The following is a 19,469-nucleotide window of genomic DNA, read 5'->3' on the forward strand; positions in this document are numbered from 1 at the left end:
TTGGAAAAAAAGTGGAACCTCACTGAGAAACGGTTGAACCAGCTGCGGTACATGAAAGTAAGAGAATTATACTCTGTTGTAAGAAATGATGAATATGTTGAAACTTATATGAACTGATGCAAAAGGAATAAGTAGAATCAAGAAAATATGTATGATGCTACAGCAATGTATATGAAAAGACTAACCACTACAAAACAAAGAAAATGAACCTTGTGAAATTACAAAGCACAAGTTTGGCCCCCAAAAAAGAGGTATGAAAAGGCATGTCTCTTTCTTCTGTGGAGTAACTCTATGGGTATGGAACACTAAATAATGTCAGATTTCTCTGCTGTATTTTAATTGGTCTTGCTGGTTTTTTTTCTGTTTTCTCTTTAAAAGAAATTATTTTAAGGGATGGATTTCAGGGAAGAGCAAATCTCAATAATGTAAAAACAGATAAAAATCTATTATAAAATTTGTTCTTCAATCACTTAAACTGTGTCTAGATACCATTTATTTCAATTGTCTCAAATAATTAACAAATAATGAAGACTGAAAATTAAAAGTGAATGCTAGCTAGGCAGTCCAGAAATTTCATAGTTAATTCTCATTAACTGATTAAAGAAAAGGATATTTGTCTTCCTTGTTTATCCCCAGGTCTCCGATGCAAGGGATGAAAACGATTCCGGGAGACTCTTTCCACAAGTCCATGATGACGTGTTCCTCGAACGTTATCGACCTGGTGAAATGATGACTGCAGAGAGAAGGAAAGAAAAGTTAATTCTCTATCATGTTATAAAAAATAAACCAGTGTGGGTAATTTCTTATCTCCCAACTCTGTCTCTATCATATTATATAAAGCAGGCCAGTATGGGGATAATTTCTTATCTCCCAACACTGTCCAGAAAGAAATGCAAGATGCTACTTATCTCATGAAGATAGGTGATAGATTCAGGGTGCAGACTATTTTGCTTGACTACTTGTCTGAATATTTGTATATAAGCATTTTTTCCCAAGGGCAGGTAGGTATCCCAATGGAAAGAGTGCTAAGCCTAGAATCAGGAAGACTCATCTTCATGAGTTCAAATCCAGCCTCATACACTTACTAGTGACCCTGGACAAGTCACTTAACCCTATTTGATTCAGTTTCATCATCTATAAAATGGGCTGGAGAAGGAGATGGGAAACCAATCCAATATCTCTACCAAAAAATCCTAAACATGGTCACAAAGAATCAGATGACTGAAAAACGACTGAAGAGCAAGACATTTTCTTTTTATTTCTTCTTCAAAAAGGCAGGGAAGGCAAAGGCAAAGAAAACAGTTTTCTTTTATGAATTTATAAAGCAGCAAAGAGTAGTTAGAGAAGTTACTGCCAACTAGAGAAGTCACTTAGACTTACAGCACTTAACCCATCTGGATCTCAGTTATCCCATCTGTAAAATTAAGGGATTGGAGCAGATCAAAGACTTCTTCCAGCTCTAAATCTATGATCCTTTAATCCTATAGAAGCCCAAAAGGAAGCACTGGCAGAAAACATGAGTAGTTTCAAGATTCTAGAAGAAATTATGAATGATAAATTTAATGATTATTTATTAAGAGCATCAGGAATAGTTGAACACTACCCTGACTTTCTGAAATAGCCTGAGTTCTTCCCAAGAAAGAAATGAAAAACTAAATTTTAAATCCCTTATCACAAACAAGGATTCTTGAAAGGAAATTAAGAAAATAACTGAATAAGTTCAAATAAATGGGATCTGAAGATCTAGCTTTGTCACTAATGATAAAAAATGATTTTTTAAGCAAGAAACAATAGATTAATGGCACAATTTGGCCCCTAAAGCAACGGAGTAAAATAAAAAAAACATTCTACCTAACATAGGCCCTACAGGGAGGCATCTTAAAAGTCCAAAAGGATAATTTATTTTGCAATTGTTTTTTAGGAGAAAGACTGTTCTTTTCTGAGTTGATGTTTAAGAAAAAGTTATTCTTTCTTGGAGCTGATTTTTAGGTAGCTAGGAAAGGGTCTTTGAGAGACCCATTTTTCTAATATCCATATTCTATTGGCATTTTTGTATGGTTGTTTGTCATGGAATTCTACAATCTCCAAATAATCAGTATGAGAATCATTGAACTGCATCTACTCTCTGTAAAGGTGCCAGAGATCTCTTAATTCTCATTTCAGGGAGCCCATTTTGGGCTTTTTGCTCTAAGCACTTTCTGTTCTAACAGTAGTCTTCAATTCTTTTCTTTAGAGCTTTTCTTCTTCTTTTTTCTCTTTTGCTTCTTTCATGTAGTTTTTATGGAAAAATCTGCTTTTTTCCTTTAAACTGCAATCTTTATAGAGTACCCCTTTCTTCCTATTCTTAAGATCATCAAGACATAACAGAACCACTCCTAGGTCTTGTGAAATCAAACTCTCTCTATGGATCCTAATGAGAGTAGTGTTCAGAGAGGGCATGTATTCTCTTTCCATATGTGAATGTGAGTAGTATATCCTTGTTTAGTCCTTTATCATTGTTCTCTCAAGTTTACTTTTCTCTTCTGCTTTTGAACTTCAAATATTTTTCGGCAGCTTTGGTGTTTTCATCAGGAATTCTTGGAAGTCCTCTTTTTCATTAAAGGTCCTTCACTACAGCATTACACTTTCTAGGGAAGTTATTTCTGGCTATAATCCCATATCCTTTGCCTTCTGGGAGAACATGTTCCAAGTTTTCTGCTCTTTTATAGTGGTGCCTGCAAAATTTGTGTGTGATCCCAACTATGGCTCCATACTTGAATTCTTCTTTCTGCTGCTTGAGGTATTTTTTTTTCTTTGACCTGAAAATTCTGGGTTTTGGCTATGATGTTCCTGGGAGACCTTAGAAAATTGCTCAGATCTTTCAGAACCAGAGGACAAAACAGAAATTAAAAAAAAAATTCATAGTTACCTTCTGAAAGAAATTTTAAAATGAAACTCCCCCTGAGATAGAGCACTGGCCCTTAAGTCAAGAGGACATGAGTTCAAATCTGGCCTCAGATATTTGATACTTTATGATCCATGTGATCTTGGGCAAGTCACTTAACTCTGACTACCTTGCATCCAGAGCCATCTCTAATCATCCTGATAACCATCTGATCTCTGGACCCAGATGGCTCTGGAGGAGAAAGGGAAGTTGGGGACTTAGGACAGCACCCCCTCACTCAAATCTTTTTTTTTTTTATTTGAAGATTTTATTTATTTTGAGTTTTACAATTTTTCTCCTAATCTTACTTCCCTCCCCCCAACCCCCACAGAAGGCAATTTGCCAGTCTTTACACTGTTTTCATGGTATACATTGATCCAAATTGAATGTGATGAGAGAGAAATCATATCCTTAAGGAAGAAACATAGAGTATAAGAGAGCAAGATCAGACAATAAGATATCAGGGTCTTTTTTCCTAAATTAAAGGTAATAGACTTTGATCTTTGTTCAAAGTCCACAGTTCTTTCTCTGGATACAGATGGCATTCTCTATTGAAGACAGCCTCAAATTGTCCCTGGTTGTTGCATTGATGGAATGAGCGAGTCCATCAAGGTTGATCATTACCTCCATGTTGCTGTTAGGGTGTACAGTGTTTTTCTGGTTCTGCTCATCTCACTCAGCATCAGTTCATGCAAATCCCTCCAGGATTCCCTGAATTCCCATCCCTACACACACACACACACACACACACACACACACACACACACACACACACACACAACACAGGTTGCTAAGCCATTCCCCAATTGAAGGACATTTACTTGACTTCCAATTCTTTGCCAACACAAACAGGGCTGCTATGAATATTTCTGTACAAGTGATGTTTTTACCCTTTTTCATCATCTCCTCAGGGTATAGACTTAGTAGTGGTATTGCTGGATCAAAGGGTACACACATTTTTGTTGCCCTTTGGGCATAGTTCCAAATTGTTCTCCAAAAAAGGTTGGATGAGTTCACAGCTCTAACAACAATATAATAGTGTTCTAATATCCTTTCTGGTCACATTGGCCAGTCTGAGAAGTGTGAGGTGGTACCTCAGAGAAGCTTTAATTTGCATTTCTCTAATAAGTAATGATTTAGAGCAATTTTTCATATGATTATGGATTGCTTTGATCTCCTTATCTGCAAATTGCCTTTGCATATCCTTTGACCATTTGTCAATTGGGGAATGGCTTTTCTTTTTAATTTGACTCAGTTCTCCGTATATTTTAGAAATGAGTCCTTTGTCAGAAACATTAGCTGTAAAGATTGTTTCCCAGTTTACTACATTTCTTTTGATCTTGGTTACAGTGGTTTTGTCTGTGCAAAAGCTTTTTAATTTAATGTAATCAAAATCATCTAGTTTGTTTTTAGTGATGTTCTCCATCTCTTCCTGAGTCATAAACTGCTTCCCTTTCCATAGATCTGACAGGTAAACTACTCCATTATCTTCTAGTTTGCTTATAATATTGTTTTTTTATATCTAAATCCTGTATCCATTTTGATCTTATCTTGGGATAGGGTGTGAGGTGTTGGTCTAATCTAAGTTTCTTCCATACTAACTTCCAATTTTCCCAGCAGTTTTTAGCAAAGAGAGAGTTTTGATCCCAATAGCTGGACTCTTTGGATTTATCAAACAGCAGATTGCTATAATTATTTCCTGCTATTTCACCTAGTCTATTTCACTGGTCTATCACTCTATTTCTTAGTCAATACCAGATACTTTTGATGACTGATGCTTTATGATATAATTTTAGATCAGGTAGGGCTAACCTGACTTCTTTTGTACATTTTTCATTGAATCTCTGGAAATTCTTGATTTTTTATTTCTCCATATGAATTTGCTTACAACTTTTCCTAAAGTTGTAACTCATTAAAACAATCTTTTGGAATTTTGATTGGGAGGGCACTAAACAGGTAGTTTAGTTTTGGTAGAATTGTCATTTTTATTATATTAGTTAGACCTATCCATGAGCAGTTAATGTTTATCCAGTTATTTAAATCTGATTTAATTTATGTGAGAAGTGTTTTGTAATTGTTTTCAAAAAGTTTCTGAGTCTGACTTGGCAAATAGACTCCTAGGTATTTTATATTGTCTGAGGTTACTTTGAATAGGATTTCTCTTTCTAGCTCTTCCTGTTGTATCTTGCTAGACATATATAGAAAAGTTGAGGATTTATGAGGGTTTATTTTATATCCTGCAACTTTGCTAAAATTGCTAAATGTTTCCAGTAGTTTTTTGGATGATTTCTTAGGAGTCTCTAGGTATACCATCATGTCATCTGCAAAGAGTGCTCCCTCACTCACATCTAATTCATGTACTTGTCATGGCATCAGCTCCCTGATGTCATGGTTTTCTTCAAGAATGAAGGACAAGGGGTGGCTAGTTGGCGCAGTGAATAGAGCACCGGCCTTGGAGTCAGGAGTACCTGGGTTCAAATCCGACCTCAAACACTTAATAATTACCTAGCTGTGTGGCCTTGGGCAAGCCACTTAACCCCACTGCCTTGAAAAAAAAAATCTAAAAAAAAAAAGAATGAAGGACAAAAAAAAATGAAGGACAAACAATAACTTTCCAGAGCAAAATCGGTTTGCTGCCCCAGTGACCTGATTCTCCAAGTTTCTGACATGAATTTGGATCTATGTAAGAGTAGATTGCTGTTGGATTTAGCCCCTATAAACCAGTAAGAAAGTTTAATTAGGTTTTTCAGTTGTTGTTCATTTGTTCCTCATTGACTGACTGCATCTGTGGTTTTCTGGAAAATCCTGAAATTTCTTTCCCCAGTTCATTTTACAAATAATGAAGATGGGGGTGGCTAGGTGGCACAGTGCATAGAGCACTGGTTCTGGAGTCAGGAGTACCTGAGTTCAAATCTGGCCTCAAACACTGAATAATGACCTAGCTGTGTGGCCTTGGGCAAGCCACTTAACCCCCATTTGCCTTGCAAAAATCTCAAAAACAAACAGACAAACAAAAAAACAAATAAAGGAGACAAACAGGGTTAAGTGACTTGACCATGGTTCCATGACTAGAGAGTATCTGAGGCCAGATTTGAACTAAGGACATTCCTGACTTCAAGGCCAGCACTCTGCTTACTGAGAGGCAGAATCATGGGTTTCTGTTTGGTCCAAGATGCTGCCTTGGTTATTCTTTTGTAGGCTGGGCTGGATGCTAGAAATGAGACTTTGTTTCAAGTCACGGCCAGCTGCGGCTGGCTTCTGAGCTGCCTCCTCTCTGGGTACGTGCCCAGGAAGACACAGGGCTGGGCAGATCCCTTTCCTACTCCACCCTAGAGCTGTGACTCCAGTCTGAAGGGTGGACAACCAAGCTGCCAATATGCATCATCCTCATCACAATGTCCTATAAAGGGGCGGCTAGGTGGCACAGTGGATAGAGCGCCGGCCTTGGAGTCAGGAGTACCTGGGTTCAAATCTGGTCTCAGGCACTTAATATTTACCTAGCTGTGTGGCCTTGGGCAAGCCACTTAACCCCATTGCCTTGCAAAAACCTAAACAACAAACAAACAAACAAACAAAAAACCCCACAATGTCCTATAAAGTATGGGCCTGCTAGAACCTGGTCTCTTGTCTAGGAGCTCACTACAACGTCACTAATCCCAGTGTCCAAGGACCTCTCTACCTCCTTATCCTGAACTACAATGGACAAAGGACTCATAGTGACTTTTTCTGCATTTCCTCATCAGGATTCAAAATGGCACATTTTCTAGACCTGTTTGGAAGAGTTGGTGGACAAGAGCTCATTACACCACTTCCTCCACAATCTACTTTTAAGCATTTCTGAAGAAAAGGCTAGTGCTGAATTGGAACTTTAAAATATAAATATAAGATCCAGAGAAATGTAGAAAGGTAAACTTAAGTAGAAGCTATATGATGATGGAGTGCTAACATATAAATAGGAGGAAAATACAGAATTATATTATCTTCAATGTTACTGAGTTAAGTTGTAAAAGAAAAAGAAGTCCTGGGGGGGGGGGGGTGGTAAAAGGAGGAATGTACTGGAAGAAAGAAGTGGAACTTGTGATTTCTCATATTTGAAATGAATGAGAATATACCACCCTGGAGGAAAGGACAGAGGTAGCAGGCAATCAGAAGAACCTCATTTTTTTATAAACAGATAAAGAAGAGTTGAAAACACTTTTTGGAAAACATTTTAGCATAGAAAGACATCAAACTCAACAAGCAAAAAAACAAAAAGCAGGGATGAGAAGGTAAAGATTAAGAGGGAGGACAATTATCAAGGAAGGATTAATTACAAGCAAAACAAAATTTCTGATCCTGAAAAAGAGAGATTTGAAAGGGAAGGAAAACAAGAAAAGAACTGATTCTTGGACAATTTGGAAATGGCTGAATGGATGGCATTATATTAATGTGATAGAATATTATTGCATTAACCCCCAAGCTTGGAATGCTCTACCTTGTCCAATAACTCCCTTTAAGGCTCAACTAAAGTTCCACCTTCAACAGGAAGCCTTTCCCAAACCCTCTTAGTTCTAGTGTCTTCCCTCTATAAATTACTTCCAATTTATCCTATGGATAGCACGCTTTGTCTGCAGGTTGTCTCTCATTACACTAAAACACCTTGAGGTCTGCACCTTGCTTCTTTTTTGTACTCCCAGTAACTAGGGCAGGCCCTGGCACATAATAGGCTCTTAATAAATATTTACTAATTGAAGAAAATGGCAAAAAAGCTAATTTCAGAGAATTTAGATAATATGAACAGATGTAAAGTGAAGTGTACAGGACCAGAAGACCAAATTATACAAGATAACAATATTGTATGTAAAGAAAAACAAGTGTTAGACCTATGGATTTTGATCAAAGCAATAACCAACCTCATCCTACTCACTTCCTGAGAGATATAACAGACTTAAAGTGTGAAAAGAGACATTATCTCTAATTTTAGACACAGTCATGATGTGGATTTGTTTTGCTTGACTATGTTTTTCTCAGTTAATGCACAAGGGATCAGAGAGGTAGGAAAGTTTGGATATCAACAGTAAGACAAAAAAAGGGCATTTGAAACTTTTTTAAAGGCACAGAAGAAAACAGGAGGAAGTTTACTCTTTGAATATCCTTATGGATGGTTCATCATTACCTCAAACCCTATACCTCAAAACATAACTAAATTAAAAAAAAACAGTTTTGAAAGAAACATAGAATTTATTATATACTCTTTAAAAAATGGAAATAGTACAAAATTAATATTGAGTTTCACATGTTCTGTATATGTGGAAACGCTCTTTTTAATGTTAAGTTAGGAATAAAAAAATTTTCAGGAAAAAAATTAAAGGAAGGGGAAATAAACAGGAATAGTTAGGGAATAGATGACCAACCAAGGATCTTGAATAGTATTATATTTTGATGAAAACTATAAATATCTTAAATCTGTATAGTATAGCATTGTATGGAATAGACTTGAGGAGAAAATAATAATAGTTTATATAGGAAAGAAATCAAAAGACAGGATTTAAAGGTTAACAGAATGTAGAGGGAGAAAAAGAGATAAGGACGATTCCACACTTTTGAGCTTGGAAGAATGCTATAGATATACATAAGGAAATTAGGAGGAAAGATTGTTTATTTTATTTTAGTTTTGTTTTAGGGATGTTGAGTTTGTGGTGATGATAGGACATTCATAAGGATATTCAAAGATCAGCTGGGGAAGTGGGATGAAAATTTAGGAGAAAGATCAAGTGTGTAGACTAAAGAGTCATGGAATTTCAGAGATAGAAAGTAACTTAGAAGTCATCCAATGCAACCTCAACAGGCAGCAATGAATTGCTACATTGGCAGTGATGAAAATAGAATGCTAGAGCTGAAGACTGTATCCAAGAAACTATGATAGATACTTCCGTCTGATCAATCAATCACTTTGATCCACTGGTGATGATATATGTGAATATGTATTTTTTAAAACCATAAACTTGTCAGCATCACTCTCCCCACTCCCAAGCCCCCCTCAATTCACTTACACTCTTAACTTCCCACTTTGGGCCCTATTTTTCACTAAAAGTATCAGAGTACAAAGACCTCTTAAATGGTGGCTTAAATACTTAGTATTTGCTCAAAGGTTAATTCCTTAACCTCTTTGTATCTCCATTTATAAAATGAAGATAAACCTGTTTGAATCAAATCTGTCCAAAGAGCTACTATTAAAAAAAAAGAAAAAGTAGGACGACTAGGTGGCACAGTGGATAGAGCACCGGTCCTGGAGTCAGGAGTACCTGAGTTCAAATCCAGCCTCAGACACTTAATAATTACCTAGCTGTGTGGCCTTGGGCAAGCCGCTTAACCCCATTGCCTTGCAAAAACCAAAAAAAAGAAAAAAAAAGTAAACCTTAAAATGCCATAAAAATATGAGTCATTACTTTCATATGAACCCTTGATCCTCTCACCTCTTATCCACTCCAGGACACTTCTCTAACAATCATTTTTTCTCTAATTCATTGCTACCTTCCTCCCTGTCTACTTACAAGGTAGTTCAGGCTTCTCTAGCCATGAAAAAGCCTTTCTTTCTTTCTTTTTTTTTTAAAGATTTTATTTATTTTGAGTTTTACAATTTTTCCCCTAATCTTGCTCCCCTCCCCCCACCCCCCAGAAGGCAATTTGCCAGTTTTTATGTTGTTTCCATGGTATATATTCATCCAAATTGAATGTGATGAGAGAGAAATCATATCCTTAAAGAAGAAACATAAAGTATAAGAGATAGCAAGATCAGACAATAAGATATCAGTCTTTTTTCTAAATTAAAGGGAATAGTCCTTGGTCTTTGTTCAAACTCCTCAGCTGTTTCTCTGGACACAGATGGTATTCTCCCTTGTAGACAGCCCCAAATTTTCCCTGATTGTTGCACTGATGGAATGAGCAAGGCCATCAAGGAAAAAGCCTTTCTTTATTGCTGTAATAGACACTCAGATACTGTTCTTCCTTTTCTTTTTTTCAAACTTTTCCTTATTAAACTTCTTGAAAAGTTTTCAATACCAGATGTCTCCCCTTCTTCATTACTCATTCTCTCCTCAACTCCACCCCTTCCAATCTGGAAGGCAGAAGCCTTCGCCACTACACTGAAATTGCTCTCACAAGTCATTAATACACTACTAAAAACTGCTCCCTAAGGTCCTGAATGGTCCCCTAATTGCTTAATCCAATCCAGCCTTGGTTCTGCCAGATCTCTGCTGACTCTACTCCCTCTTCTAGATACCTTCTCCTTCCCTGGCTTCAAAAATGTTACACCATTCTGGTTCTTGCATTTCTCTTAAGCATTCCTATTTCCTTCATGGACTCTGCCTTTGGTCTCTTTAAATGGGGAACTGTTCCCGGAGGGTCTCTCCTTGACCCTCTTTCCTCTCTACAATGACTTCCTTAACAATTCCATGTCCTCTTGCGACCAGCACCACACTAGAGAGAACTCAGAGCTGTATCTCTGGGCCTGACTTTTGTTCTGAATTCAGATCCTCTCACCTCTACTTGCCAATAAAATACTTCCACTTTGATAGGGCAGCTAGGTAGTCCAGTGGATAGAGCTTTGTGCCTGAAGTCAGAAAGATATAATTCAAACCCAGTCTCAGATACTTACTAGCTATGTGACCCTAGATAAGGCACTTAGCCTCTCTGTTTCAGTTTCTTCATCTGTCAAATGGGATTAATGATAGAATCTACCTCACAGGGTTGTTATGAGAAACAAATGAAATAGGAATCATAAGCACAGGATCTGGTATGCAGTAAGTGCTATGTAAACTGCAATGATGATGATGTCCCACAACATCTCAAATTCAACATCTGCCACTTCCCCTGCTCCAAATCTACTCTTCCTTCTGTCTCTGGCACTATCATTTATCCAGTGTCCTACATTAGTAATTCCGAGGCTGTCATTCTCTGTCTCTCCTCATTTTCGCAATCCAATTTTTTTAACAAATGTTAATGATTTTACTTCTATAATGTCTCTCACATCTGTTGATTCCCCTTTATTCTTAATGTCAAAAAAAAATCACTGCAATCAGCAATTTCAATTGCTCCCTAAGAAATCTTCTGAACTGTCCAAGGACATGATAGTGTTTTGGGGATTTAAGGTTAAGTTTTCACAAAAGAGTCTTTATGACATCACATTTTAATTCACACAAAGGTAGGCTTAAAGCCTAACTTGAGATACTCAAAGGAAGAAGCCAGGAGTTCACCAAAATATTGGCTGCAAGGGTCTTCAGGGAAAGGACATGAAAGTATGAAAAGCCAGCTAATCCCTCATCTCCATTACACAGGGGCCATGGGTTTCATAGGAAGAAAACAAGCTCCTGTTCAGGAACATCTGATTCCCATTTCTAATATCATAAACAGGGAAATGCTGAGAAAAAACAGTCAAGTCCCAGCCTGTGCAAGCACAGGGCTTGAAAATTTCCAGGAAAAAAATACAAAAAAGGAGGGGACATGTCTGGAGCAAAACAGTCAGTCAATATGGGGCCTTTTACACTTCAACTCCCAGACCTCTGAAGGAGCCGGTAGCCCAGGGGCTAGGACACTGGACCTCCAGTCAGCAAGGCCTGGGTTCCAATGCAGCCTCAGACGTTCCCTGGCTATGTGACTCTGGGCAAGTCACTGAACCTGCAGCTTCAGTTTCCTCATCAGTAAAATGGGGATAATAACAGCCCAGCCTCCTTACTCCCCCCCACCCCACACCAGGATTACTGTAAGGACAAAAGGAGTTTATATTTGTAAACTTATATTCTATATTCTATTCACATCCATCTATAAGGTCACTGAGGGGGGCCTGGAATGGGGTAAACAGGAAAGGTCTCCTACAGAAGGGAACACTGAGGAGCTTTGAAAGAACCTAGCAAGCTAGACAGTGCACCGGCAAATGGAAGCTCACATGTGAAGAACAAGACGGCAGTCAGGATAGGCAGGCCCTGAGAGGAGAGGGTCTCCCCTTCTGCCAAATGGCCTCTATCAGTAGTCCAAAGCCCACTCACAGAGTTTCTCTTCTAAAGGCCAAAGACATTCAGTTCCTTCAAGAGATCCCCATATATATGAGGTCCCTTACCATGCTAGGAACCCTTTTCTGGAGGCTCTTAATTACCCAAAACTAAAAACAATTCTGTATTATCTAACACCAGGTAAAGTAATATAGGACTGATAAGTGTATCCATATTTCTACTAGGACCTCCAGTGAAGTTCAAGATCACCATAACTATTTTATTACTATATCCTAATGCTGATTAAATATACCTTTTCCCAGATAAACAGCTATCTAATTATGACTGCTGTCATAATTTCCCAGATAAACAGCTATCTAATTATGACTGTTTTATACTTGAGATAATTGATTTCCTCAAATGAAGTGTAAAACTTTACATTTATTCTCATAAAATTTCATCTTAATAAATGGAGTCCTGGGGTGGCTAGGTGGCGCAGTGGATAAAGCACCGGCCCTGGAGTCAGGAGTACCTGGGTTCAAATCCGGTCTCAGACACTTAATAATTACCTAGCTGTGTGGCCTTGGGCAAGCCACTTAACCCCATGTGCCTTGTAAAAAAAAAAAAAACCCTAAAAAAAAAGAAAGCATATATGGAGCCCAGGAAGGTGATGTGTCCTTTTGGGCACAGCTAGGTGGCATAGTGGAGAAAGCACCAGCCTTGGAGTCAGGAGTACCTGGGTTCAAATCCGGTCTCAGACACTTAATCATTACCTAGCTGTGTGGCCTTGGGCAAGCCACTTAACCCTGTTTGCCTTGTAAAAACCTAAAAAAAATAAAAAAAATAAATGGAGTCCGATGTCAAACCTGTTAAAATCTTCATCACATAAAGTATCAACAATCTCAATAGCTTTGTCTCATTTATAAATGTGATGATCATACCACCTTTCAATGTTTAAAAATGTGAAACAATCAAGAGCCAAGAGCAGATAGATCTCTGAGGTGTGCCCTCTTTCTAAGTTGATACTGAATCACTGACTAGTCATTGGGTTCAATTTTTCAATCAGTTCTGAATTTGCCTAACTTTATTATTGCCTAGCCCATATTTCTTCATCTTTTCCTATAAGAAGTAGGAGAGAATATTTAAAAATGTTTTGCTAAACTAGGTAAACTGCATCTATAGTACTCCTGATTTGACACTATAATAAAAATATGCTAAAAAGGGAAATGAAGTTATTCAAATTTCTTTATTTTGAAAAAGTCATGCTGACTCTTTGTGACCAATGCTGCTTTTTCTGTTGAAGAAGCAGGGGCACTCAAGGAGCTCACCAGAATAATGGCTGCAAAGGTCATTAAATACATGCATGGGAGGTGATGAGGTCACCAAGTCAAGTAGATAAAGAGGACCAGGACACTCTGTGGGACACCTAGGGTAAATGATCTAAAGAGGATTCAGCAAAGAAGACAGAGAAGTGTAGTTAAATAAATGGGAAAACCAGGAGAGAGTGCTCTGAAAACCTATAGAGAAGAGAATATCAAAGAGGAGAAAGTAATCAACTGACCATGGAAAGGTCAAGAGAATGAGAACTGAGAAAAGGCCATTTTATTTGGCAATTAAGAAATCATTAAGAGAATAGTTTTAGTGGAATGATAAGGTTAGAAGCTAGATTGTAATTGTAAGAAGAGAGTAAGAAAAGAGAGAATGGTTGTAGATAGCCTTTTCAAGTTCAGCTACAAAGCAGAAGAGATGTAGGATAACAACAGGGGATGGAAGAAAGATTAAGTGAAGGTTTTTTCAAGGTGAAGGAGGCAAGGGTATATTTCTAAGCAGTCAGAAATGAACATATGGGGAAATATTAAAAATAAATGAAAGGAAAGAGATGATTGATTTGGATGGGGGGACAGCAGTCTGTTGTAGAATGGAATCACTTGAACAAATAGAGGGGTTAGACTTCGTAAATAATAAGTAATTCATCATGTGAAAAAAAGGATGAAGGGGGAGATAAAAATCAGATAGCATCTGAATGACAAAAGATGAATAAGAAAGGAGAAGAGGGAGCTCATCTTGAATGGCCTCAATTTTTTCTGTAAAATATAAGGCAAGGTTCTCAGCTGAGAGAGTATGAAGATAGGAAGATATGGAAGGTTTGATGAGGGATAAAAATGGTCAGGAAAAGTGAGTGTGGGGAGTAGGAATTGATAAGGGAGTATAGCTGGGATGCCTAGCAACAATGAGGGCCCAGTTGAGGCTATATAACATAAATTTGTATCTAAGTATAGTAAGAATGCTTACATGATTTTCTCCATTTTCATTTAGTAGCACATGTGGGGGAGCTGAAGTGACAAATAGATGGAATGACCCATGGCAAAGGTTCGGCATGGCATAATCAGGGTAGGGATTCAAGAGATGAGAATAGCAAAAAGATGAACAAAGGGTCAAGATGAGAAAAAAAAAAGTCAGCAGTCCAAGGGAGAGGGACAGAGAAAGAACTGATGAGACAAGGGACTGGAGGTCAGAGTGCAGATGATGAGTTTTATAAGGAAAGAAGAAGGGAGAGATGAAAAGTCAGTAGATTATGGTCAGATAAAGGTATTTCAGAAATCCTGAATGTCAAGACTTTAGCCATAATAATCTTTGTATGTGGCTAAGATGGAGTAGTAGGTCATGAGAAATGAGAAGGTTGAGGAAATGAGAATTAAAATCTATTTTGAAGTCCCCTAGTGGGAGGACAGAAGTTGGAAAAGAGAGAAAAAGGTTAAGACAAATACAAAGTTTATTGAGAATGAAGGACCTAGGGGTGGCTAGGTGGCACAGTGGATAGAGCACTGGCCCTGGAATCAGGAGGACCTGAGTTCAAATATGACCTCAGACACATAATTACCTAGCTGTGTGGCCTTGGGCAAGCCACTTAACCCCATTTGCCTTGCAAAAAAAAAAAAACTTAAAAAAAAAAGAGAATGAAGGACCTAGAGGGTCACAGATGCAATAGCCACCAGGATTTGACTAGGTGGAAGGTATGAAATGCATGAACCTCAAAAGAAAAGAGAATTTAAGGAGAAAAACATGCACATAGATAAGTAAAAGTGAGAACCATCTGAAGGAGCACTAAGCATATAATTACAAAACAAAAGGCAAAAATTACTAAAAACCTATTAGGGTGGCAAAGATGAGGAAAGTCTCATATTGGAATGACATTTGAGTTGTTAAGTAAGGAAGGAGATATTCTCAGCTCAAAGAGGAGAGGTGCTCTAAGTTCTAGGGGAGAGTAGAAATTAGCACATCTTAAACAAAGTAGAACACCCTGTAAAAAGGCAGAGAGTAAGGAGATAGAATGTTGGTACCAAAAAGAGCTCACAAGCCAATCTGACTGCTCAGTGTGTATATAAAAGGAAATAATATGGACTTAAGGAGGAGAAGTAGGTAGCCATCAGAATACATAGGGCTTTAAATGCCAAGCTGGTGTAACCCTACAATACCACTAATAACCTATGTATAAAACTATTAATAGCAGCAATTTTTGTTTTAACAAAGAACTGGAAACAAAGTGGAAGCACTTTAATTGGGGAATGGCTGAACAAATTGTCACAAATTAGTATAATCAAATATTGCTCCTAAAGAAATGACAAAGAGAAAGGATTCTGAGAAACCTGGGAAAATTTGTATGCAGTGATACAGGGTACAGTAATCAGAACCAGAAGAACAGTATATACAATGATTATAATAATATGAAGGAAAATATTTCTGAAAGACTAAGAGTTCTGATAAATGTAATAATCATTATAATTTCTGAGGTCTGATGAGGAGGGAGCATGCCTCCTATCTCTGGCAAAAAAAAAAAATGATGGACTAGAAGTTCAAAAGTAGATATCAATTTTCATATATAGCCCATGTAAATGTTTGCTTAATACTATATTTGATACCTTTGAGGGTTTTTATTACAATGATGGTCTTGTCAAAAAAAAAAGGAGAAAACAAAGTGTATTGACAAAAGGAACAGAATAAATTCGGAAAGGGGAACAAATAAGCAGGGTAGTTAAGTGTTGGTTATTGCTGCTGTTATAGAGTTCAGTTGTTTCAGTCATGCTGATTCTTCCTAACCCCATTTTGGGGTTTTCTGGGCAAAGATACTGGAGTGGTTTGTCATTTCCTTCTCCAGCTCCTTTTACAGATTAGGAAACTGAGACAAACAGGCTTAAGTGACTAGCCCAGGGTAGACAAAGCTAGTGAGTGTCTGAGGATAGGTTTGAATTCAGAAAGATGAGTCTTGCAGACTTCATCTGGAAGTACTCTTTTCATCACTATCATGTTAAATTTAATAACCATGAAAATACAAGTTTGAGTAATAGATTCATGGTTTTCATAAACAATCCTGTCTTGTATTCTTTGTTGATGGTTATTACACTAAGAACTGAAGAAAAATGTTTAAAGCTAGGCTAGGAATTTTATATTTTCTCCTAAGGCTTTAAAAGGAGGCACAAAGATTTTTGAGAAAGGGTATGCTACATGATCTGTTTCAGAAATATCAGTTTGACAGCCGTGAAAAGTATGGATTACATAAGGCTGAGACTGGGAGCAGGAAGATTAGGAGGCTATTTCAATAGCCTAAGTGGATGATCACATCCTGAACTAGGAGAGAGAGGCCATATATCACCTTGGATCAGACAATCACTTCTGACTCTTCTATGATCTGAACTCCAAAATTTTTCTCTCTGATCACAACTTTCCTCCCTTCAGCTTCATTCCTCTTAAATCTATTCTGTTTACTCTAGGAATAACAGAGAACCAAACTTTGCTAAACATTTTGTTTTAGCACAAAACTAAGTAAAAATATATAAAACATGAGGAAGAAAGGGAATCAAAAATTACTCCAAGGCTGTGAACCTAGGTGATACCCAACATCATGGTATGTAAGAGAAAAAGGAAAATTTATAGCAGCAATAGGTTTAGAGCAGAGATTCTTAACCTGTTGTTTTTGAAGTCAGGGATGGAACAGGCATGTAAACTGTAAGACTGGATTGGAAGTCAGAAGAAAGATTAGATTATATTCCTAAATTTAGATTTAGGAATCATATCCCTGGAAAGGATATGGACCCATGGAAGGTGATGACATCACCGAGGAAGAATGTCTACAGAGAAAAGAGGGTCCTGGTCAGAGGTTTAGAAATGCCCACACTTAATGATCCAGTAAATGAGACACGTAGAAGGGGAAACAAAGAGAAAATAGACGTAATTAGTCAAGGAATAATGAGTATCTGGGAAGAAGAATGTCAAAAGCTGCAGAAAGGACAAATAGAAGAGACTACTGATTTTGCAGTAAAGAAATAGCTAGCAACCCAGAGAGACCACTTTCAAAGGAATCCTATGTTTGAAGAAAGGCTGCAAAAGTCTAAGAAATGTGGGGTGAGGTGGACATGGAGGACGTAAAGAAATGGAGAAAGTGAGCATAAATGATCCTGTCTAGGATTTTTGGCTATGGAAAGGTGATAAAGGAGAATAACTTGAAGGGATGGTAGTATTAAATGAAAGGTTTTTTGGTTTTGTTTTTTTAAAGATAGGGATACCCTAGCCATATTTGTAGATAGTAGGAAAGAAGATAGAGATTAAAAATGAAAAAAATGAGGGAAAGCTCCTAGAAGAGATGGAAGGGCATGTAGTAAAAGCACAAATGGAGGCTTGGCACTCACAAGAAAGGTCACCTGTTCTTCAGACACTGGAGCAAAGGAAGTAAAAAGGGGGGGTATGTTAAGGAGGGATTCCAAAGAGTAGAGAAGAAGAGAGCTTATCATGAAGCATTCTGTTTTCTTTGTAAAGTAAGAGACAAGGTTCTCTGCTGGGAGGGAGGCAGAACAGGTAGTCTGAAGATGTTGGAAAATGTCTAGAATAACTGCCACAGAGTTTGTGATAAACAATCAGAAAATAAAAAAAAAAATTTCTGGGGAGCAGAGAGGGCCCAGTTGAAATAAGATTACAAATCAGAAATAAACTCAAGTTGCCCCAGTTGCATGACTTTTTCTAGCAGCATCCAGTGGCACATGAGTAGAAGTAAACAAAGCAAATGGTGAAGTAATTTAAGGTTGGCAGTCTAGCAAAATTAATGACAGGACAAACTGGCAAGATTAATGACAGGACAAAGAGAAAAGGAAGTCAAGGGCAGCTGATGTTGTATTGATAAATTGGTCAACCACAGAATCAAGACTTCAAAGGGAGAGGAAGGAGATCTCAGCAGGGGTGACAGAATAGGTAAACAGGGAGGGGCAGGGGTACCAGAAGAACAGGCTTTAGGAGTATGAGAGAGAAGAAAAGATTGGACAATAGAAAGCTGTGGTTAGAGAAAAATGCCAGAGCTCTGGATTCTGGACATAAAACAGTCATCAGTGATGGTCAGATCCAAGCAAATATGTAGCCTTTTAAAAGGCAAGGGTGTCTGAAGGAAAAGTGATGTGAATAAGAGGTGTCAAAGAATACAGGTTAAGATACACACACACACAGATGGAGATACTGTCTGTGCTTTGAGGTCTGACCTACTTGAAAAAGGAGGATTATTACCTGTAGGCTGGTAGAAGGCTGTGATAAGAATTTGGACTGGGTAATAAAGAGAGAGATGGAATGAACCTGCTCTGCACATATATAGTAGGCACTTAATAAATGCCTGATGAACTGGAAGAAGGTAGGGCAGTGGATAGTCTGGAGTCAAAGACCTAAATTCAAACACAGCCTCAGACACTTAGCTGTGTGACTCTGAGCAAGTCACCTGTGAAAATCTGGAGAAGGAAATGGAAAACCATTTCAGTACCTCTGCCAAGAAAATCCCAAATGGGGTCACAGAGTTGGACACAACTGAAAAATGACTTAACAACAATAAACTGGAAGAATGACAGAGAGCCCCTAAAAGGAAAATTGCCAATCTCAATACTTCAGCTTCTGAAGGTAAAGATTATTTCTACTACATGATGTAGATTTGGAGGGAAAGGAGAAATGTTAAGAATCATCTCTAACTCAATGATCCCTAAGGTTTTCAGTGTGTCATACTGTATTTTTTTCTTTCTTTTTAAATTTTTTTTTAATTTTACAATTTTTTCCCTTAATCTCGCTTCCCTCCTTCCACCCCCTCACATAAGGTAGTCTGATAGCCTTTACATTGTTTCCATGTTATACATTGATCAGAACTGAATGTGTTGAGAGAGAAATCATATCCTTGAGAAAAAAATAAAATACAAGAGAAAGCAAAATTACATAATAAGATACCTTTTTTAAAAAAAATTAAAAGGTAATAAATAGTCTTTGGTCTTTGTGTTCAAACTCCACAAATCCCTCTTTGGATACAGATGGTATTCTCCATCGCAGATACCCTAAAATTGTCCCTGATTATTGCACTGATGAACAAGTCCATCAACACTGATCGTCAGCCCCATATTGCTGTTATGACATACAATGTTCTTCTGGTTCTGATCATCTCACTCAGCATCAGTTCATGCAGATCCTTCCAGGCTTCTCTGAATTCCCATCCCTCCTGGTTTCTAATAGAATAATAGTGTTCCATAACATAGATATACCATAATTTGTTCAGCCATTTCCCAATT

General features: G+C 37.7%; 1 protein-coding gene across 1 annotated transcript in view; it reads right to left on the reverse strand.

Annotated features, from left to right (window-relative positions):
- The window catches only part of CRTC3 (CREB regulated transcription coactivator 3), an 81,581-nt gene that overhangs the window by 44,358 nt on the left and 17,754 nt on the right, over positions 1-19,469 (reverse strand). The window contains exon 3 of the mRNA XM_074232603.1: positions 614-733. Coding sequence (XP_074088704.1) covers positions 614-733 — 120 coding nt within the window. The remainder of the gene's footprint in view (positions 1-613; positions 734-19,469) is intronic.

This window comes from Macrotis lagotis, chromosome 4, assembly GCF_037893015.1.
Source record: "Macrotis lagotis isolate mMagLag1 chromosome 4, bilby.v1.9.chrom.fasta, whole genome shotgun sequence".
NCBI classification, from domain to species: Eukaryota; Metazoa; Chordata; class Mammalia; order Peramelemorphia; family Peramelidae; genus Macrotis; species Macrotis lagotis.